The 16,939-nt window shown below is 43.0% G+C and overlaps 1 protein-coding gene across 1 annotated transcript in view; it reads right to left on the reverse strand.

Annotated features, from left to right (window-relative positions):
- Nucleotides 1-1,663: 1,663 nt before the first annotated feature.
- The window catches only part of CALM1 (calmodulin 1), a 44,490-nt gene continuing 29,214 nt past the window's right edge, over nt 1,664-16,939 (reverse strand). The window contains exons 2-7 of the mRNA XM_072338750.1: nt 12,376-12,443; nt 9,831-9,861; nt 8,851-8,994; nt 6,783-6,889; nt 5,278-5,413; nt 1,664-5,058 (exon numbers count right to left, since the gene is read on the reverse strand). Of these exons, the coding sequence (XP_072194851.1) occupies nt 5,030-5,058; nt 5,278-5,413; nt 6,783-6,889; nt 8,851-8,994; nt 9,831-9,861; nt 12,376-12,378 (450 nt within the window). The 5' untranslated portion in view covers nt 12,379-12,443 and the 3' untranslated portion in view covers nt 1,664-5,029. The remainder of the gene's footprint in view (nt 5,059-5,277; nt 5,414-6,782; nt 6,890-8,850; nt 8,995-9,830; nt 9,862-12,375; nt 12,444-16,939) is intronic.

Below are 16,939 nucleotides of genomic sequence, written 5' to 3' on the forward strand. Positions count from 1 at the left end.
AAACACTGTGTTCATTTTAAATGCTGAAACTGGTAGAGCAGCTTTTGTTCAAAACCCATTTTTGCCAAACATTTCCTATTTCGAGATGTAGAAATAAACTATTCAGAGTGATTCATTTTTAGGTGATTAGCCCAGTCCTCACGTTGTATTTGAACCACTAGTTATCTTGAGAAACGTTGCTGCCAGGAAAGGTTTGTGTTATGAGCACTTCTTTCAGTATTTCTGCACATGCAGACTTCCAGGGCAAAGGGAACTGATACGAAAGTGAATTTTCTGAGATCTGAACCAGATTTCCCTGTCAACTAAGCTCATATGAAAGACCAAAGCAAGGAGTTAGTGTACACGAGGCTGCAGTATACACTGCCAAAGGCAGCCCACTGTCCCACACCTGTGTGACTTGCAATGCTGGACAAAATAACCTGTAACCTTCTTATTAGAGCCTTTGGTGGAGAGGCTGGGAGACTTGTTTCTAAGTGTTTTTCTTGTAGCACTGCTGGTGTTGCTCAGCTTCTCATTTCTTACTAGATACCAGCTGTGCTTCATCATCTGGGGGACTGTGAGTGATTCAGCCTCTATGTAATTGTCAGCTCTGTCATTTATGCAAGACATTTGGCCACTTCATCTAGAACTGAATTTATTAATATCAAAACCAATTACAAACAGTTATAAATGTCCTCCGAATACCTCCCTGAGATACTTGCTGATAGAGGTTCTTAAAAAACATAATATTGATCTTCTAAATACTCGGGGTCTTCGTACAACTTTGCTATGGCAAACAACATTAGGATTCTTTGGAATTCTAAATCCATATGCAACTCATTATTTACTTAATTACTTCAAAATTCTGTATTTGGATTTAAAAGCAAACAAAAAACCCACAGGTTTTAATATTTTGGAACTGCAACCCTCTTCTGAGAAAACCCCCGAGTAACATCATATGCATTTGTCTTACAGATTATAGGGGTTTATCAGTTCTACTTAGGAGCAGATTCAGATTTGCTTTCCTAAATATCAGTCAGGGAAGGCACCAGTCTCATCACTTATCTTCACTTGACTGCTAGGTGTCAATAGCCAGCACATAAGCGATGGTCTCACCAGAGTTACCTTCGGTCAGATTTCACTTAAGTCATTGAATTTAAAATAAGTAAATAACCCAAACCTGAACTGGATTTTGGTAAGGTAGGTGTTCCAGTTAGTTCTCACAGTAGGAAAATGCATGCTGTTCAACTCCATTATTGTTAAACACCAAGACTTTTAGTTTAACGTGGTATCACCCGGGAGGAAGGATCTGCACTGTTATCACGTGCTGCACTACGTGGACCAAGGCACAGCCTCCTTCCCCTCCCACCAAGCTGTGCAGGGCACAGAGATGTCAGCTGCAGCACCATGCACACTACCCACAGATCAGACCTGCACCCACACAGGCAATTAATGAATCAATAAGATGTAGGCTAACATCTTGATCAATTCTTGGCAGCATCAGTGTTTCTGAAGCCGCAGAAGTGGGATGAATTGTTGCAGCGAGTTTTCTTTCAGACCGGTAGCCCCCTCCTCCCCCCTCCCCCCATCCCAGCCCAACACACAAAGCAAATGTCCCATACCTGGAGACGTTTTAGGATATGCGTGCCTGAGCGATTAATAAAATAAGCATGATAATGAATAATCTATGTTAAGCATTTTCTTACCCTTTATTTTTTCATTATGATCAGAAGAGGAATATGATTGACAGCAGTTTAAACTTTAGCAGTACAATTTCAGTATTAAATATAAAACTACACTGCAAGTTGATGTATTTTAAAAATGGTTATGTATACTCTAGCCTTAAATTTATGTATCAAATACAACTCAATTGTTTCTTGCCTTGACAATTAACACATCTAACAAGTTTCAACAAGCCAGACATCCATCTTTTCCATTAAAAAAAAATAAGCAAGCACACCAACTCTTATTCATAACAAGGGGGTGTAAAGATTCAACACTTTCCTGAGTGTTGTGCAAAGAAAAACATGTTTTGAGAGTTAGTTAACTAAGTGTAATAACAAATCTGAAGCTAAGCTGGAGGACCTTTTGATTAACTTCATATTTCATATATTACTTGCATCGGTTGAGAGCAACATGAGTTACAGAACTTCCATGAAAACAAGCCACTTACAAGCAGGTGGTTAAGCTTGATCAGTTTATTAAAAGGATTATATGACACGGTTGCCTGCAATAGCAGGGGACTGGATCTGATGACCCAGGAAGTTCTTTCCAGTCCCATGTTTCTAAGCCATGCACCAAGTGTATCCAGCCCACACTTTCACATTTGGAAAAAGCCAAAGCCACACGCACACACACACACAAAAAAAAAAGTCCTTGATGACACCACTTCTTCTCTAGATATTCACTACGCAGAAAGGAACAGAGCTAAAGTCCTGTACAGAGGATACATTTACTCGAGGTTGATGTGGTACTGAAGTCAGTTAATTAGATACCTCCAGGCAGATTCGGTTACAGGGCATACCAACACTGCACGCTGCCAGACAATTTCTAATCAAGCCAAGAACCTCTTGCAGGAATGAGGTCTCTGCTAGCAAGCACAGAGCACACTGAATAAGCTAAAAGCAGCTGTTCTTAAATGAACTACCCTACCAACCATGAGTGAATGACAGATAGATGGCAAGAAGTATTTCCCTACTAGACAAGATCTCTCTGCACACTCAGGCAGAAGTAATTAGCTCAGAGCAGCAACCATTGCTCCTACCTTGCCTGCCTCTCAAGTACATTCTCTTTAAAAGCCAGTCTGCAGAATCAGCGCAGCCCTTCTCAAGCACTACCTAAGTAGCAGTTTGCAGCTGCCATGCAAGGCTTTACTTCCCAAACAGCAGTCAGGCATTTTCATCACAGCAGCTGGTTTGTTATGACGGCATACGCAGCCATAGCAATAGCCTTTACAACCAGAGATCTACACTACCGCCTAGATTCAACCCATCTAACTTTCAGGCACTTGGTTAAGTTATCTGGGTACTTGGTCACCCAGAACCACCCCCTAACAACAACCCCCCCCCCCAAAAAAAAACCCACTAAGAATCACTGAAGACAGAGAGTCTTAATTGCCTCTTGGAGGTGTCACTTTACCCCCACTGAGCGAGGCTGCTTTTCCAACTAACCAAGTTCTTAACACAGGCGCCTCAGTTAGACAGGATGAATGGAGACTCACATCTCTCTCAAGAGATAGTATCAGCACTCTCCAAAACCAAAGGCAATTAAGCAATTTAGGTTTGCAACTCCAGTTACAATTGGAAACAAACTTAATCAAGTAATGAAGCTGTAGTCCCTCCCTCCCAAGCATTAACAGCCTTCCACATGGAGACTCTGCTATTTAAAACAAAACATTCTTCTTTCAAACAAAGAAGAGTGGGCACAGCTGCTTTGCCACTCATTCATGGGGAAGCTGAAGGATCAGAGAACACTTACTCAAAGACCTGGAATGACTAAGCATTGCTAGTGCATGCAAAGCAGAAGTAACAAGACTTTTAAAATTAACCCTAGTCCTCTTCTCCACCCCATAAAATTCATGCAAGTGTTTGAGAAAGATAGTCAAGACATAATAGCCCGAGTTTCCAAAAAGGCTCATCTCTTTTAAGCATATTGTAAGAAAAAACTTTCATTTCTTTCTGTGGGTAGAGAAACGCTTTTTTGGCATGTTTGATAATCACAGATCTCTATGAAGCCCATGCTGTTCTAGTGCTCCAACTGGTTTCTATAACCTGTCAAAAAAAAAACACATAGCAACCTATCCATATTTCCCCCAGTACTGACATGCATGCTGAGAACTCTCCACTTTAGTGAAATGAGGTGTAACTTCTGTGCTGATAGTTGACGAGTCAGCATTACACGACTTTAAGACCAACTAAATTAACATTGTCGTAATATGAAAGGCAAGCACAAGTTCATTTATTTATAGCAAAGGTCTTGGGTTACAGGAGGTCAGTTCTTGCCATCTCGAAAAGATAGGGGATAACTTATTGCATACATGTGCATTATAATTTAGCAGCAAGTCATTCATAGAAACGCTTCCCTCCTACTGCTTTTTTTGGTTTATTATCTCAATTATATATATATTTTAGCTTTACAAAGCATTTAACACCACCTTTAAGTTAATGGTCTTTTATTGGAAAAAAAGACTAGCATTTACAACTTGGAATGGACATAAATTGTAATATCTTGAACAGCAATGTTGATAGTTGTGCTGAAGTCCACAGGCTACTCCGCCAGCTCCAAGTCATGGTACAGAAGGTTTTAAAAATATGAGAGTCCAAAGATGCTCCCTTGGTGAAGGTTTCTTTTAAAAATTTTGTGAACGGTAACAGCCCGACACCCGTTTCACTATAGTGCAATGCAGACAATGTTAAACCAATAGTTTTTAACACAGACATGCCATCCATAGTTAAGATCATCGTATTTTTGGAGCACACTGCTACGTACAGGAGAACCATTCAACCTTTTGGGCATTTTCTCTAAGTTTCGTATCCTTCAACCATTTTTGCTGTATACCATCCTGAGGTATAAACCAATTTTAAAGTAAACCAGCTATGACAATTTAAACTACAAATTGATCTAGAATCCACTGTTGAACAAAAGAGTGGATCTTTTGAGTTTTGTTTTTTTTTTTTAACCTTTTAATACAAATGTCTGACTGTGCTCAATTGTCAAGCTGCATGCATGAAAAACTGGCCAGCCCAAACAGTGTAATAGTCATTAGCAAATGGAACTTTCGAGTTCACTAAGTGCTTCCTTTTTTTTTTTTTTTTTTTAAATTTGTTTATTTTCAAGGTAGTACAATTAATTATATCGTAAAACTGATGTTTAACTTGATCTTTTGGGGACAGGACCACCAACCATTACATGCAGTTTGTGGACAGAAGGTATTTTGACATTCAGTTTTGCTATACAGAAACAGAATGAATAAATGAACTTTTTTTGCAAGAGGTAAGTAAAAGATTCAATTTGATTCTTCTAGAGGAAAAAAGGTGTAAAGGAGGTCTCTTCACTTTGCAGTCATCATCTGTACGAATTCTGAAAAGATAAAAGGTCACCAGTTTATCGTCTCTAAAGTACTTTCAACTGTCATATAAATCTTAACCATAGCATAAAAAACTTCACCGCATCGATTTTTGTCCACAAAAGTGGACACCTGAATAAACTGGTTGCCTCCAAGTACTAGGACATGCATCATATCCAGCACACATTCACTAAATCTGACCAGTTGTTTTCATCAATATAAGTATCCATTACCTTCATAGTTGACTTGCCCATCCCCATCAATGTCTGCTTCTCTGATCATTTCATCTACTTCTTCATCTGTTAGCTTTTCTCCTAAGTTTGTCATAACATGGCGTAGCTCTGCTGCACTGATATAGCCATTGCCATCCTGCGGGGAAAGTTTCACAAGATCATCATCAACAACCCTGATAATGATTAACACTGGAACAACACCTAGGTTTCTAGAGACTGCTTTTAAATTAGCCTTGTGGTATGTAAAACACATCCAGTATACTGCACAACCCTCCAACATGTACTACTCCCGTCACCTTATGAAGCTTACATACGACAAAATCCTTATCTAATTATTGTACTTAAAGGAATAAATTCCAGGATTTAACAACATGCTAGATTATTTTTTTTTAAACTGTGGTAAGGCATTTTTAATGTTCCTAAACATCCGTTAGAAAGATCTTTATTTCATCTCTTCTGCCTAAGTAGGAAAAAAAAACACATCAACTTCCCTACCAGTAACAACAAAAATCAGTTTTCTATTTTGTGTAGTGCTGCTTCTAAGAAGAGACCGTACACAGCTAGGTTAGGATTCTTGTTTTGATTTACAAATCACACTTTCTACTCATAAGCAGCTGTGACAAACACAATGGCAAAAAGAAAATGATGATTCTAAGCCAGCATTTCCCATCAGTAACATCCAAACCTCGAGAATATATCCAGACATACCCGGAATTGTCCCCTTCTGCCTACATGAAAAATGCACTAGCTTACAACAGGGCCTTTGATGGTGTCATACCTACCACCACTTCAATCTAGTCTGCAAAATCAGAGGGGAGGTGAGCACTGACTGAAGAATTCAACATTCCCATGTGTTTTCCAGCAGAGAACCCAAGGCTTGCACTTTTTCCATAAAAAGAAGTAGTGAAACCTTCTTTAGCACGAGCTTATCAGCTGCATCAGCCACTGCACAGTAATTCTCTTGTAACAACTGAGGAAAACCCCTCCTCTAACAATACTTCATCTGAATTTTTGTCATGTACACCCAGGTATCCTTAACAAAGGTGGGAGCTGAGCTTAAGTTCCACTGAAAGTACCTTCCAAGTCCATACCTTGAATGCAGAAAATGCAATATTTCATCGTGTCCCTGTAAATACCAGTGACATCTTGCTTCAGAAGCTTTCATGAAGTATCATTCTCACTCACACAAACATTTCCCCAGTTCCCCAAAATCAGTAAGTACAGAAGATGAAGACATTTTCACACCCCAGGCATCACATTCCACTCATTTCTGCTCCTAAGGGAAGGCCAGTAAGTTTCCTTCCAAGAACCTTCAGTTCAGCCCTGCTATTTAAGTAGGTACAACCTCCTTGCTCTGCAACAGGGCAGGAACTACCATTGCCAGTTCCCCTCCTTGTACTACAGAACTTTTATGCTAAAGAACTTTCCTGCTTCTCAGTGAGAAAGCACTGAGAAAAAGATGGGCATTGTGCTGCTTCTGAAGATATTCAAAGATTTAGGAATACCTTGTCAAAGACTCGGAATGCCTCACGGATTTCTTCCTCGCTGTCTGTGTCCTTCATTTTTCTGGCCATCATGGTTAAAAATTCAGGAAAGTCAATGGTGCCATTACCTTAACAAAAAGAAATTCCCAAAAAATTAAAACTTTCATGCTTATTTTTATGCAGTAAAATCTAGCACTTAATTTAGACAGGGACAAAAATCAGAATGACAGGTTCTCTACACTATTCTTCTATAAGAACCTCATGTTTTCCTAAATTGTTACCACTGCCTTTTTCCTTTTACAATACGCAACAGTCACTTCCACCTCAGTGTTTCAGATCAAGTTCTACAGCTGCCCTCTCCAGGACAAGCCATAGCTTTTCACCACCCAAGTCACAAGCAAAATGTCAGTCTGATGTGCCAAGGTTAACCAGTTTATAGATTCGTCTACTTAATGTCATTCCCCATAATTCATCATTTAGTTTGTTCAGTCTCTTCCCAAATGCTGTCTAATATTCTAGAAGAGCAATACAAATCCACAACATCTAAATTCTGAAGAAGTTCCTTGTTTAAAAGGAACTTCATTAACCCATGTTGTGCACCACAAGAGTAACGCACAATTTTAAGGGGCAAAACCACCTGCAATCTTTGAGAAAAGCTGCCATTGTTTGATATTTCTCACAAGCTCAACAAGTGTTCTGATACATACGTCACTGCAAAAACTATCTGGTATTTAAAATCCTCAAAGTAAGGATTCAAACTTGAGACTGCTCAAAGCCAAGAAAAACAGTTAATAAAGTCCCTCCAAAGAGCACAAACCAGGTTAGCACAGTCACAATTCAACCAGACATGCTTATGGAAAATATTAAGCAGCTCACCATACAGTTAAGATCTACCTATTTCCTGAAGGAAACAAATTCATCCAGTAAATATCACAAAGCAGGTAAAGGCAGTTTCAGAAAGCTTTTGTCATTTAGGGATTCCAGACTGAAATGTGCAGCTATTTATAATGGCAAGCTTCATTTACCAACTAGAATACAAGTCTTGCACAAAGCTTAAAAACACTCTCAATGAACTGTAGACTATTAGCAAAGCATCTTGCCATAAAACAAGTTTAAACATATGGGCAGGGCATACTTATCTGAAATCCACAGTCTCTTTTCAATTTTAATCAACCAGTGTAACACTGCAGAATGGTGCCTGAATAAACTACTATATACATCTTATACATATCACAGCAGATCCTGAGTTGCAGGTACTGAAACTTCCTGATAAGACAACTGGCAATTACGGTCACCTGCCGTTTTCTAGAAGCAACTTTAATGTAAGCCTGAATCAAGTAATTTGTGCTCTATCCTATGCACTTTCTACTCTTCAAGATATTGCAGAAAGCACCTATCAGCCAACATGAGATCAAAGCCTTGGCACCAGTGAGCATGGGAGGCATTTCTCCTTTTTTCTAACTGCCAGTCTGCCTGAAGTCTCAGAAACACAAACTTGTCATTATCTCTTCTGGCATCCACATGAAGTGATTTTTGATCAAGACTGACATAAGTTTTTCCTACTTCTCCAAGTAATAGCCTCCAGCCCTACCCCTATTAGTGACCTTGCATTAAACTATGCAGACTCTCCCATGTTACATTTTCAACTCTTGAAAGTCCAGTACTATCCCATTCTAATCACATCTTTCACCTTAAGGCAAGAATTGCCTTAAGGCAAAACTATACATTAGCACAGAACAACATGGGCTAATGAAACATGTCTAAAAAAGCTACATAGGAGCAACAGGTTAAATGCAGGTCAGTGTAAGTCAGGCAGCAATAGGAAGCCTGCAACCCATTAAATATTAAAGACTAACAGCATAACTTTGTCTCTGCCCGTCCTCTTTCAGATCCTCACTTAAGGCTGCTAGCATCTTTGCTGTGCTGAGAATAACAAAGAACAACCAGATGCCTCTCGGTTTACTTTAGACAGTATTTTGAGATTTGGCTTCAGAAGAACAGCGTCACAGCAACTTCTTTATACAGTCTAAGCACGGAAGACACATATACTTAGTACATTCAGCATTAGAACCATCTTTCTAACACTTACCATCAGCATCTACCTCGTTGATCATATCCTGCAATTCTGCTTCTGTTGGATTCTGACCCAGCGACCTCATGACAGTTCCCAGTTCTTTTGTTGTGATAGTACCATCACCATCTTTGTCAAATAGGGAAAAGGCTTCCTTGAATTCTAGAGGCAGAAACAGTCCCATTGTTTAATAACAGTTCCAGCGTAAGGTAAAACTGCAAGTAAAAATGCATTCCAGTAATAATGCCTGGTAATATTTTAAGAAACAAGCTTACCCATAGGTTACCAGGATTAGCATTTTCAAGCATTAAGAAACAGTTACAGTACCAACTATAGCTTGCACAGCCACGTGACATAGGCTTCAATGGACTACCATCACATTACAGCGCTGATGTATTTCAACATCTTGTTTTTTGAACCACTGTTGTATCACAAACAGCTGTGTAGGATAAGCAAAGGGAACCCTATAGTTTCCCCTTTCACCGTCAAATGGCATATGGGAATAATAAGAATACAACAAGTAAAATGACAACACTGAAGAAACAGAACCAGAACTGGTGTTGACCTCAGGTGGGTGTGACTGGTCTCCAGAAGGCCCAATACTGCTCCTTCTCCCAATCAGTCTGTATTAGACACGCTCTTAGGAATTAAGAGATCTGCTGAAGGCTTATTTGTTGCCATTTCACATCAACTTTATATTCACATGAAAAAGATACCTAGTTCTGCCTTGACCAAGCAACGCAATCAAGATTTCTTGCAATCAAGTAATAGCTAGAAATACATGTAGGCCTGGCTCAGATCATCTCTAGTCCAGTGAAGTAGTGCACACCAGGGTTGAATTACCAGGTACCTTCCAGAATTTTTTTAGAATGGAGTGATTTTATTTTAAGAAGCACTAGCATAGATCTGAAACTATAGAAAGGCAACTTGTCCATCATATTGGAGATTTTTTCATTCACAAGGAATTAGCCAAGAAAAATATTTATCAAGACACTTACCAGCAATCTGCTCCTCAGTCAGCTGGTCAGCCTACATGGAGAATAGAACATTTTAGAATAATACTTAGCTTCAAGCTATGTCAAGCCCCGAGACACTTCCTTCCAATTTCAGCAGCTATTTATCATCACTGAAGTCATTCTCAACCCCTGGAATTCCACTGCTGCCAGAAGATACCACTGACCTACACATTGCAGCCACTTCCAAAGACATGAGAGCCACTCTGCCTCAGAGCTACCCATTAAGAACCAGATACACCATCCTTCAGCACAGAGAACCCGATTTAGTCAAGTGAAGGACACCAGGCAGGCTCCTTGTAATTGGTCAGAGAGGCATGAAATCCTTAATGACACGTGTTTAGAGTTTCACATCACATCAGATGTCATTTCCAGAAGCACGGTGCCTGATCAAGCAAGGGGGCATTTGCACGCTGGTGGGCATACGACAAGTGTGCCGCCTAGTGATCCTCCACAGGTCTGTCTTCCCATTGCAGCCCCAGCGTGTGCCTGCAGTGTGCTCTGTGGAAAGGGCTCTGCTACAACAGCAGGAACTGCTGCTCGGTATCATAAATTTTTGCTATCAAACAGAAACAAAGTGCCAGTTCAAGCACTGTGTTATTCCTTCACCCAGCCAAGTACTGTAAGATGTCTCCCACCATCACAAAGGCCATTTTATGCATCCCTTAAGGCAGGGTGATGAAAAGCACCTGCCTGTGACCTTCTGCTCATGCACAGGAGACTAGCACTGCACCCAGGGGCTCAGCAGGCAGGAGCACAACTGCAGCCCCTAACCGTGCCAACCACATCCTTCCAGAAGGCTCCATCAGGATAAGCAGGGCATCACCCACACCTCCAGCCCTTGCGCTAAGTGAGCTAACCACGTCTTTAGAGAAATAATGGCAATAAACTCTTCCCACTAACAAGAAAGCAAACCTGAAACAGGATTTTACATCCCCTGACACAGGTACTGCTGAACACAAGGTATCAATTCCTTTAAAATCCATTTCTATATTTTTTTAGGAGCTTGTACAAGCCCCAACAAATGACTGTATAGGTATAAGAAAGGCATCTTGTAACCCTTTTGTCGTGAAACCCCTTTATTCTCAAATACAACAGCTGGGTAAATACAGCAGAGAGCAACAAACGCAACAGGGAACTCCATAGCTGTACCGTCTGTTAAGGCATAGGGGAACAGTGCAGGACTGAAAGCCTAATGTATGCATTAAGTAACGAACAGGCTGCATCTGTGCTTAGGCAGTGGGCTTCATCGCTTTGTTTTTTTTCAATATTTTAACGTCTGTTCCGGGTGACTAACCAACGTCGTGTACAGGGTGGTAAAAACCTGCAGAAACGCTCGTAGTTAAAACCAATTATCTTGTGGACCCAAACAGCTGAAGAAAACACACCCAAAACGCACTTGGGCTTTCCACTCTTCCTGCAGTTTTCCATCAAATACGAGGTTTTACAGCTCACGGACATTTACGTAACAGCCGCTCGCCCCGCAGGCCGGGCGGCAGAGCCCCGCCTCGGCACGACCTGCGGCCCGCGGCAGCGCTCCGCGTCCCGTTCGGCGGGGCTCCTTCCTGCGGCCGCTCGGGGCGGTGACGGCGGCTCCCGGGCACGCCGCGCCTCGGCCGGAGCCGCACCCCTCGGCCCCCCCTCCCGTGTCCGAGTGATGTCAGCGCTGCCCGGCAGGAAGGCGAGATGGAGAGACAGCGCCGAGCTACACCCAGATGGCCGCGGAGCGATTAGAGCACAGCCGCAGCCCAAGCTCCCACAGAAACCGAAGCCGCGGGGAAAAATAAACCCGAACGCTTCCCCGGCCCTCCCTCTTTCGAGGAGGCCCGCGGCGGCACCGAGGCGATGCGTTTCCATGTCGGGGCCGGCGCTGGCGCAACAGGCGGCGGCCGCGCTGCAGCACTGCGGTTCCGCTCCGCTCCCCGCGGCTATCCCTCCGCCCGCAGCCAGCCCCGGGGCCGGGGAAGCTCCGCCACACCTCCCAACGAGACCCCGCGCGGAGCCGGGGACGCGAGCGAGGCTCGCTACCCACCCCCCACTACCCCCCCCTCCCCCCGTAGCCGGGGGTGCGCGGAGGCTGGGGAGGAAGAGGAGGAGACATGATGTAATGCGGGCGGCGATGCCGCGTTTTTTGGGGATGGGGGGGTGCGAGGGCGCAATAGCCGCAGCGCGGTGCCCTCCCCCGGCCGCCCCATCCCCCCGCTCCCTGCGCAGTGCAGCTGTGCCGGGCTCCCGCCGCAGCCCCGCGGAGCCGCGCCCGGCCCTTCCGGAGGGCAGCGCGGGGAGGGCGAGGCGGGAGGAAGAAAGGGCGGGCGGCGCCGCAGGGCCGCGCTGAGGGCCGGGGTACCGCTCGGCAAGGAAGGGAAAGGGAGGAGAAGGAAAAGGCCCGGCGAGCCGCGCAGCTCGGCGGGGGAAGCGCTCGCCGGGCGGGAAGGGCCGCGGCCTCCCGCCACCCCCGCACCGCGGGGTTCCGCCGTTCCCCCGCCGTTCCCCACACGCTGCCCCCCGAACCCGCGGCCGTGCTACGTACCATGGCGCGGCGGCGGCGGGCCCGACGGCGGCTGCACGAACTGCGCGACCACGAGTGGCGGCGGCGGCGGCGGCTGCCTCCTCCCCGGCGCGGTGCGAGAAATGCTGGGGGTGTGAGCCTGCGCCGCGCCGCTATATATGGAGCGCTGTATCCCTCCGCCGGAGCGGGGCCTTTTTCTCTCCTCCCCGGCGCGGTATGGCTGAGGGTGACTGCGGCGAGCAGCCCTGCCCCCTTTGCCGATTGGCCCCTCCCCCCCCCCCCCGGCGGCCCGCTCCCACCCCCCGCAGCGCTGCGGAGCCGGGGCTTGGCGGTGTCCCCTCTCCTCGCCCTGAGGTAAGAGCCGGGCAGGGCGGCACCCGGCACGGCGCTGAGCGGCCCCGGGACGGCGATGCCCTGTGGAGGGGCTGCGGGAGCGCAGGTGCCCTGCGGTAGTCACAGCGCGTTTGTCAGCGACGGCACCCAGAGCACGGCTACACTGAGTGCAGAGTCTGACGGTCTGCGGCTGACGTGTCGCTTCAGCCCCTGCTCAGCAGAACTACAAGCGAGGAGCAGCATCAGCGTGTCCTGAAGTCGGGCGTTCCCTTCCCGTCCCCTCTCTCTGCCCCGGGTTTTGGGGTTTTTGTCCACCAACCGATGATAACCCAGGTAAACACTGAAGCATTCACGATGTGCCTTCGATAGACACGGAATGATACCAGCCTGGATCTACGCTGGGACCCAGCATTCCTCTTCACAGCAGCACCCTCTGAGCCAAGCTCCTTGTAGCCGAGATGCTTTCAGCTAAGGCCTGGGCCTCTGTGCCAGAGGCCAGCAGCACCTCCTGCCATACTCCAGGTGTTCTGTTCACAGCACAGCCATCATAAAAACCATCTTCATATATATATATATGAAGATGGTTATATATATATATATATATGAAGATGGTTTTTCAGCTCTGAAATACAGACAAAACAGGTTATGTTCTGTTTGCTGAACAATTTCAGTAACTACCAACACAGTTCCAATTTATTTGCTTGCCTTTCTGGGTGGGGTGATAGGATGGCAAACGCAAACATTATCTACTTCCCATCTAGAAATACTTCCCACTGCAAACTGCAGCACATCTCATGTGTCATTTGGTCCCAAAACCACGCTGACGTTTGTGTAAGTAGTGTATGAAATGGTGTCAGAAAACCAACTTGGTCTGCAAATTTTAAGCTTATGGACTGCTGCCATTTTAGACGCAGAATGGCTGCCTTGCTCTATTAAATATGTCTACTTACACAGAAAGCAGTGAGGTTTAGAGTTTTGTTCACATACCAGAACTTGCAAATAAATCTTTTGTTTTCAAACCAGAACAACACTTATAAGCTTCCCCCCCCCCCCCGGTGTAATTTCTTTCCAGCAAAAATGACACAGTGTTCAAGTAGTGTGGGCCACTGGCACTTTGCTTGGAACCCTCCAAGTCTCGGGGTGTGAAGAAGTGTCTTAGTACACAACATTCACTTTGCTGTGCTACCCTTCCACAGGTGAAGATCTCCTCACTGAAATGAGAGCTCCATAGAAATACTGGGGTAATAAATGCATGCAGTTATCTTGCAAAGATAAATGGTCAAAGCAATCTCATGGTCTTTGGCCAAAGTGTTTCTAGTGCGGATGGTTGAAGGTATTTTCAATAGAATAATCCCAGCAGCATTAAATCCAACAGTTTAGAATGTGAGTGCCTTATTTCAATCCCTTAAGTTTTTTATGTACATGCAATACGTTCTTTCATTGATACAAAGCCTCCACTTGTTAAAAAGTGAAGGGATTAGATTGTATCTGCTGAGGAGATTATGAGTAATTAAACTTTATGTAGATTCTTTAATAAAACATCAACATTGCGATGTTTGTACATATGCGAGGAAGGTTGGCAATGTGGAACAGCCTCTTGGTCACATTCAGTGGATGCTGCCAAGGATTAACAGGACCTCTGGGCAGAAGGATTGCTGTGACTTTGTTTCCTATTCCTTCTTTGTGTGTGTGTGTGACTACTTTTGCTAACCCTCGATGGTTTGCACTAATAATTCATTTTTTCTGAACGTGGAATTTCAAAATAGAATGACTCCTTGCGTAGCTTTGAATATTGTCTCGCTTTACATGAGAAAAAATTCAGGATGATCAGATTAGATGCCATAGATCACTTCTGCAGTAGTTTCTGCTAAATTGCGTCATTCAGGATTTGAAAGTATTTCACAGCTAATGCTCCAAAAATAACATTCTAAGGGATTTTTTTCCCTAGTTTGACATATGGCAATGATGAATGTAAACAAAACAGAATATTAATGTTTTGCTGCTTGCTTAATGTAGAAAATCTCACCTAAACTGGCATCTGCCTGTTCCTTGTAAGCTTGCTCAGTTGTATGCTAGAGTTTGACGGGCATTTGTTCACTTCAGAATGACATTCTGTTGTGGGCAAGCAAGAATGCTCATGTCACTCCAATGACATACAATGTCCAATGATTTGCAAAGGTCTTATATAGTCTCATTCAAAATCTCCTGGATCTCAGTGGGATCTGGATTGGGCCATGAAATTATTCAGTATTTGTAAACCCATCAGAGTTGGCCATGCCATTGCTCCCGAGCTTTTATGCAAACAGGGGGCTGTGCAGTCGCTGTTAAGATGAATTTCTAACAAAGTATTTCTAGCTAGTTAAGATTTACTGTTCTAAATTAATTTACTCTCTCTCATTTTTGTTGTTGTTGTTGTGGTTGTTGTTGACTCATGTTTGTTTAAGCTGTAATACGAATTTATTAGATCTGGTCAGAGTTGCAACTATTCTACCTAGTGCTGTACCTCTAAAGTCTGTCTTACTGTGATCATAAGGTTACGGTGCTGTTCTCTGTTTCTGTAGAGATTAAGATGAGATAATTTTAGAGATTAAAAATAGAGATTTTTAAGATGTCCTTTCTTTAGGAATCAGCTAAGATAGGAGAAATAATTCCATTAGGAAATCAGAAGAAGACTAACCTTCCCACTTACATGCAAGGTGTGTTTTTCAACCTTGGCTTTGTTAACTTAAGTACTGAAGAAACTGAGTTCACACATATCAATTGTTTTCTCATACGTATATAATTTAACAAAAGTCAAAACAACTCATAGGCATCTGCCTGTGGAAAAAGGATGTGTGAACACACAGGTTTCAGATATAACGCACAACTGAGAGGCTGATACCATGATAGTAACCAGTATACAATAAATGAGACATATGAGAATTCAAAATGATGTATTTAAGTGCATGCAGCACCTGTGCATCTGAAACAAATTCATAATTAGTCTTTATTGATATAATATTTCCAGCTATACATTTGAGCTACCTAAACTGGCATTGAATATGATGTGCTCCTTTTCAAGTCCTTTTCAGAATTCAATTGGAATTCTGTTGGTATAACAGAAGAGTTTTTTACCCTCTCAGTGAAATTCTGTTCATATAGTGAATGTTTCTTTGGGAGACCATTTTCCACAAAATTAATGCTTTTAAATGCCACTGGCAGCTGTGAAAAGCTGAGCCTGTATCCTTATAAAAATGCTCCATAAGCTTCACTAAGATTGCACCTAAGTGGGTGGAATTCCATTGAATTAAAAGCCAGAACAGAATTGAATTTGACCACATTTATTCAAGATGTAAAAATAAAAGTTGCTTTAATCTTAACATCCAGGTTTCCAGCCCTGGTAGCTGTTAAATGGGAATATACACATTCCTGTACATTAGTATTTCTTTTCTGAAAGAAGGGAGGGGGAGGAAGAAACTCTCCACATTTCAAATGTTCGCAATTTCTTTACTTCATTCCCACTGGCATGTATGAAAATCGCGTACAATTACGGATCTCCTCTGAGCATTAAGAGTTAAAAGGCCATCTGTGTGATTGTATAACAGTAGTTGTTACTCATGTTTAGAGTCCATTGTCTTATAAAGTTTTAGATGGTGATATAAAACTGTTTTAGCCGGTGGTTAGAACTAAATTATTTACACATTGTAATTAAATTAGTGAGTACTTTTCTACATAGCTATGTAAATTGGCACCCTTAAGGCCCAATAAAGTGAAGAGTTTCATGTTCCAACAGTAGGGCAGTTTGAGTTGAGAACCTTAAAGATCCTATCTTAAAAAGATTTCCCCAGATGGGAATTATAAAGCTGCTCCAATACATAAACTCAAGTAATGCATCCAGCAGATTAAACACTATAAAATAATTATTGTAAGCCAAAGCACTTTTCCCTACTCCTAACACTTGAAATGTAAAGGGAAATAAGGAAAAGAACAAAACTTACTGCACAGTCTAAAAAACATCCTTTCTTCATGGCCCTAAGAAGGGTTTGAGAGAAACATCAGAGTATGTGAAAACAGGATTTTCCTTCTCAGGTTTTGTAATTGCCATTTTCATAGAAAGGTAAACACTGGATGATTCACGATATAAACAGAAGTTACTCATTCCATTTGTTCAGTTGTTTATGTTTTGCTATTGTTTGTGTTTTTGCAGATAAAAGCCAAATTGTATTAGCTACTTTTTAAGAACCAAATGCAGAAGACAGAATATTCATAAAGG

This window comes from Excalfactoria chinensis, chromosome 5 (assembly GCF_039878825.1).
Source record: "Excalfactoria chinensis isolate bCotChi1 chromosome 5, bCotChi1.hap2, whole genome shotgun sequence".
NCBI classification, from domain to species: domain Eukaryota; kingdom Metazoa; phylum Chordata; class Aves; order Galliformes; family Phasianidae; genus Excalfactoria; species Excalfactoria chinensis.